The following is a 6,000-nucleotide window of genomic DNA, read 5'->3' as shown; positions in this document are numbered from 1 at the left end:
AACAAACAGTTTATATATTGGAAATTGTCTTCATCACTACAATACAAACTATTCTAGGACACCAAATGACTTGGCTCAATGGTGCTCATCGAAGCTTTGGTTTCGATTTCATAGACTTTGGGGAAACTGCATTATTTGTGAATAAATGAACACAATCTAGCTGAAGTTAATTGTGAGGGTACATTGAAAAATAGATATTGAATGCTTATTTTGTGCTACCCCACATTCATCCATATTTTTGAGTGAACAGGCCATGTTGAATCATTGAATGAATGTTAACAGGGACATGACAAACGTGCCCGTTTTTCACAGCAACACTAGATGTTATATGATTAATTCAAAGGAGCAGTGATTCGTGGCATTGGTAATTTAATCTCCCCCTGAAAGATTGAAATGAGAATATTATTCCTTATCATCGCATAGTGCAAGTAAAAATGGCAGTACATAGCATCAAGGAAAGTGAACAGAGTGAGAGTATTATAAATCAATAGAGACGTGGAAAGCATCCTCCCCAGTGTGTCAACAACAGGAACCCAACAAATGTAGTTAACAAATTGAGGGTGAGTATTGCTTTTTGCTTCTGACGTTTTGTAAGAGTGTACCTTTGTGGAATGTGCACAAAATGAAATAAATCCTTGGATGATCAAATACATCCCCTTGATTTTTAATCTAATTTCAAAGGAATTCGGAATGCCTTTGTAACATAAATAAAGATTAGGGTGATAACATGACAATAGAGATTAGACCTGGTCCCTCTGCATCCTAAGGCATAATGGTGTGTCTGAGATATCGCTTTGTTTGAGCGAGAGGATTCGCACATCAAAACTGGTAGTGGAGGTTGGGAGAAGGTAAGGCATTTGCTTATTCCTTAGTAGTAGATTGAGAAATCCTCAATTACTGTTATGGCTTTTTTCTGACACTGCAAATTACAATAATATCAGTCTAGTTTGTACTGTATGTGAACCTTTGTGGCAGTAACCAAACAGTTTATGAAAACAGACCTCCGATTGCACCATTTTGTTGCACAATTCTTTTTAATGCAGATTAACATTTCATAAGAACATATCCACCTCACAAAGAAATGAACGGCTTGTGCTGGACTCGCCTTACAAAACAGATCAAGAGTATAATGGTAACGTTTGAGAAACAAGCAACATTTTCAATATTTTAAAATCACCAACAGCAGCACCAAATTTAAAAAGAGTTATCCAGGAATCATCTGAATGATAAATATCACAGAAGAGAGTCTAGCCTTTAAACCTGATTTTCTGCTATTTATATTATGTGAACAATATGAATACTAATGGGCCACAATGTAAGTGAAATGCTGCAATGATTTTGAAGGTGCCAACAGGGAAGAATATGTCAAATTAGACAATGTATTTGATCGATCCTCACAGTGAAATTCTGTATTCTGTAATTGAAAGCCGTATGATCAGAGGTTGTGACTTCAGGCAAGGCACCACGATCAATGTGAGGCTCTATCAAGGACTGGTAATCATGCTTTACCTACTCAACCTTCTGCCTGACCAACGTAGCTCAGGCAATGAAATGATGGTTTATTTTGTTAGAGTTCTTTGGAGCAGCATGTAACATGAATCAGGTTAAAGTATAGCATTCTCCCACACCTCCCAACGATAGCACAGTTTAAATGACAAATCCCTGCATGTTTCTCTATTTTTATGTAGTAGATTTAAGGGCATACACATTTGAACCAATATGTTGATAGCCAGTGAAGTGCAATATGTTGATTGCCAGTGAAGTACTCAATCATTTTTCGCTTTATTTTCTAACCTTTGCATATAGTTTGTCTATAGAAATGTTTTTTTTAAAAGTGAATTAAAAAGTGATTATATACAACACAGTTTACAGAAGCTGGTTTAAGGAACCAAAAGGCAGATGAAATAAAAAATTGAATCTGTTCCTCTTTGACGATTTGCATTCCATGACTTGAAGCAAACTGGCTAGACATTCCCTGAGATATCCACCCAACCCATGATTTTTAGCTAAAGCCCTCCCTAGAACCCACGCTGAGCACCACAAGATCATGTCACGCGCTGAAAAGACTTTGGTTGTGAGATGATCTTTTGTTCTTCATCGTTTGTTTCGCAAATCGGAGGAAGTGAAATCCAGAACATGCAGCGCTGATGCCAGGGCAGCATAGAGGTGTGTCGTGCTGAAGCGAAGGCAGTATACTGGACTGCTCGTAGGAGATGACAGAGAAAAGGTCTGAAAGGTAAAACACATTTCAGAATAAAATGTATATTATTCGTAAACCTTATTTAGGACTTGGGACAAACATGTATAAGACATACATTTTGCGTAATACAGTCTCATAACCTCTCCAGCCCTGTACAACAATCATTCCTGACGTGCCCTAGTTTATCCTCTATTGTGGAATGTCAGCGATGCGAGCAAACAGCAGAGGAAAAGCCTTCACACACTTCAGGTTCAGCACATGCAAGCCATGAAGAAGTGTCATTTATTTTCGAAAATGCAGGGATACCTTATGCTTGTAGTGAGACAGCAATGAACAATTTTAAAAGGCATATGTTATTCTGAATTAGGTTGATGAATTGTTTTTCTTCACTTCTGTATTATATATTGAACGCATAAAAACAATTCACGATTAACAAATCCTCATTATACTCAATTCACAACAAACAATGAAGTACATAGAAAGAAAAAAGAATCATCCCTTACATCCATATTTCTCACCATTTTTAGCCCATTCATACATTCGTACATCCCAACTAATTTCCAAAAATTAATAACGTTTAATAAATTAAATGATATATCTCAAATTACTTTTAACATAATATGCACATTTTTAAAAAAAGGGAAGGAAATTGCTTTCTATATCAACTCTAATACATATTTTCCAACAGATTCACTATTTTCCATCACAAAATCTACTACAGGTTTTGACTTTTGATCTTGCAACATTTCTTTAACACGCAACAAGTCATCAAGCTCAACAGAACTAGTGTAATACGCCAGATTGTTCTCGATCCGCCGTGGAGTCTCCTAAATCGAGTGTCATTATGGAAAGGGTGGAAGAGGTCATCCCATACCAAGATGGCGCCCAATTGTGCACAAAGCCCACTGACGTCATCACGTGTGCGTCAGACTCCGAAGACCTCTATCCGGAAATAAGTACAATCCAGAGCAGGTAGGCTGTGCATTTCAACTGCTTTTGTGTTGTGTTGCGCTCAGTTCTTGTTTCTTTGCCCGGCTTGGCCACGCGTTCCTCTGCCGCCTCGCTATTTCCTGTTGCTCTGTTCCTCGCCCGCCGACTCTTCAGCGCCTTGTGTTCTCACTCCCCCCCTTGCCTCTCTTCCCGCTTACCTGGTTCGCAGTCCTTGGCTCCTCCTCCTTGTTTCCTGTTACAAGTGCATTCTCTGGACTGCATTTCCCTGTCCGGCAGTTCTCTCTGCATTTACTGGAACTTTACCATATCCTGGCACAACAGTTTTCTCGTCGTTCCACCAGTCAGACCTGCTTCAGTCTTGTTTTGGAGCTGCTACGTTGTGCATCCTGCATGAGTGTCAAGACATCATCTACAGCTCAGGTTTACTCCAACATGAACCCTCAGGGAAGACTGGACAATATCGAGGACCCCCACTAGAAAAGTACAGTGGTGAATCTAAGAAATATAAGGTGTTTCTTGATGCCTGCACCGTTGCGTTTACTTTCAGACAAGCTGCTTTTCCGTCGGATCGTTCAAGAGTAGGTTTTGTAATCTCTTATCTGACACAAAGTGCATTATCGTGGGCCACACCACTGGTGATATCGGCTAGTCCTCTAATGGACGACTTCAAGGGATTCATCAAGGGCTTTTCTAGTATTTTTGACAGACCAGAACTTACGTACACCAAACAGGATAACCAACTAGACTTTACTCAAGGATCTATGAATGTTCTCTCATATGTAACTAAATTCAAGCAATTGGCACATCAGACAACTTGGCCAGAAGAAGCTTGCATCACATTATTCTGAAGGGGGTGAGCAGAAGAACTAAAGGACGAAATAGCTGTGTACCTCGACCCCCTTATTTTGAAGAGTTGGTAAGACTGGCGTTACAAATAGACTACCGATTGCAAGACAGAACACAAGAATGCAGCCACTCTGGGAGTAGTAACCTTTGCGTATTTACACCCTCACCTGGACCAGAAACTAAGGGCAGCAGCAAAGAGGAACCTATGCAAATTGAAACGGCAAGCGGTCCGTTATCAGAAAAAGAACGATCCAGGTGCAGAAGCCAAGGATTATATTTGTACTATGCTTTGGCAGAACACCTGGTAGGGTTGTGTCCTCTGGCCGCGGCTCGCAAGTCGGGAAATGCCAGTTCCCGCTCATAGTAGGGACTTGGGTTCGAGAATTTAGTAGTAGTCCCAAGAAAGAAGGAACCAGAGAAAAGCCAAGGACAAATATGCTAGTCGCCAAGATTCACTTGTCCATTCCCAGGCAAGCCACCAGCATTCCACATGCCATGGTGGATGTAGGAGCCGCTGGGATGTTTATAGACCAAAACTGGGCCTGCAAGATGAAGATACCGATGGAAAACAAGAGTCAGGCCATACCAGTGGAAGGGGTTGATGGTTTGCCATTAAGTGGCAGACCCATTGAAAACATACGTTTTACTGGCAATGTCGAACCAACAACATAAGGAATGTCTTGTCTTTGACCTGATCAATACAGCCCATTATCCAGTGATTCTGGGGATAGCTTGGCTGTCCAAACATAATCTTTATATCAATTGGACAGCCCGAATGCTATTGTTGGGATAAGAGCAGTGTATGCTCTCCTGTATGTCCTTTGATACTGCCGTGAAAAGAGCAGTTCTCTCATCTAAACCCATTTCAGATATCACCTCGGTGGCTACTGCGTTACCAGCCAAATACTTGCCATATCAGGAGATCTTTGGAACTGAAGAAAAGAAGATCTTACCATCACATAGAGATGACGACTGCTCTATAGACCGGATACCTGTTGCCACGATTCCCTATAGCGGGATGTATTTCCTTTCACCCTCCGAGAAGAAGGCGCTGGGACAATACTTGGATGAACATCTTCACAACGGACTAATAACAGAGTCCAAATCCGCTGGGGGATAGGGGGGGGTTCTTCTTATTATTCATCCTGAAGGAGGATACGAATGAATTAAGACCATGGGCCTCATTACAAGGTGGGCGGTAAGGGATTACCAACACTGGTAAGGGCACTGGTGCCGGTAATCCCTTACCGCCCCACTACGAGATCCCTTTGCGGGTCCTCCCTTAACGCCTGGTTTTTCCAGGCATTAAGGACGGGACCCGCAAAGGGACCCTGGAGCTAATAACGGTACCGCAATTTGCGGTACCGTTATTAGCGCCTTCCCCATTCCCATTGAGCCCTATTGGGGCTCAAATCGGAATGGGGAAGGGCCCTGGTGAATGGGGAATTACCGGTCCCGCCAACCTTGGAATGGACCAGTAATTGCTCCATTCACCAGGGCGGAGTCGGTAAGGTTTTGGAGCCAGCCATGGCGCTAATAGCGCCATTGTTACCTCCAACCTTGTAATGAGGCCCCATGTCTCCACTACCGGGAACTAAGTAAGATCACTGTGAAGGATAAATATCCCTTGTCTCTGATATCAGATTTATTGGAGGCCATTCAATTTGCAAAAATCTTCACAAAATTGGACTTACAAGGTGCTTATCACTTAATAAGAATCTGAGCCGGGGATGAGAGGAAGACCTCATTTCTCACCCCATTTGGACATTTTCAGTACCAAGTAATGCCCTTTGACTTAGCCAATATCCCAGCAGTGTTTCAAAGGTACATGGATCATCTCTTTGCCGATCTCTTGATGCATTCAGTTGTCATCTATATGGATGATATCCTAGTGTATCCCGCCACTCCAGAGGAACATGAGATCCATGTACATCAAGAATTGGAATGACTACAGGCATAACAATTGAAGGTCAAGTTGGAGAAGTGCATGTTTGATGTTTCCT

The 6,000-nt window shown here is 41.8% G+C and overlaps 1 protein-coding gene across 1 annotated transcript in view; it reads right to left on the bottom strand.

Moving 5' to 3' along the window:
* Nucleotides 1–1,015: 1,015 nt before the first annotated feature.
* FBXW4 (F-box and WD repeat domain containing 4) overlaps nt 1,016–6,000 on the bottom strand; it is a 2,081,992-nt gene continuing 2,077,007 nt past the window's right edge. The window contains exon 9 of the mRNA XM_069611631.1: nt 1,016–2,229. Within this exon, the coding sequence (XP_069467732.1) occupies nt 2,095–2,229 (135 nt within the window). The 3' untranslated portion in view covers nt 1,016–2,094. The remainder of the gene's footprint in view (nt 2,230–6,000) is intronic.

Source organism: Ambystoma mexicanum, chromosome 8, assembly GCF_040938575.1.
Source record: "Ambystoma mexicanum isolate Mex_15411 chromosome 8, UKY_AmexF1_1, whole genome shotgun sequence".
Taxonomy (NCBI): Eukaryota; Metazoa; Chordata; class Amphibia; order Caudata; family Ambystomatidae; genus Ambystoma; species Ambystoma mexicanum.
Note: the sequence above shows the minus strand (reverse complement) of the source record. Positions and strands in the feature narration are given on the sequence as shown.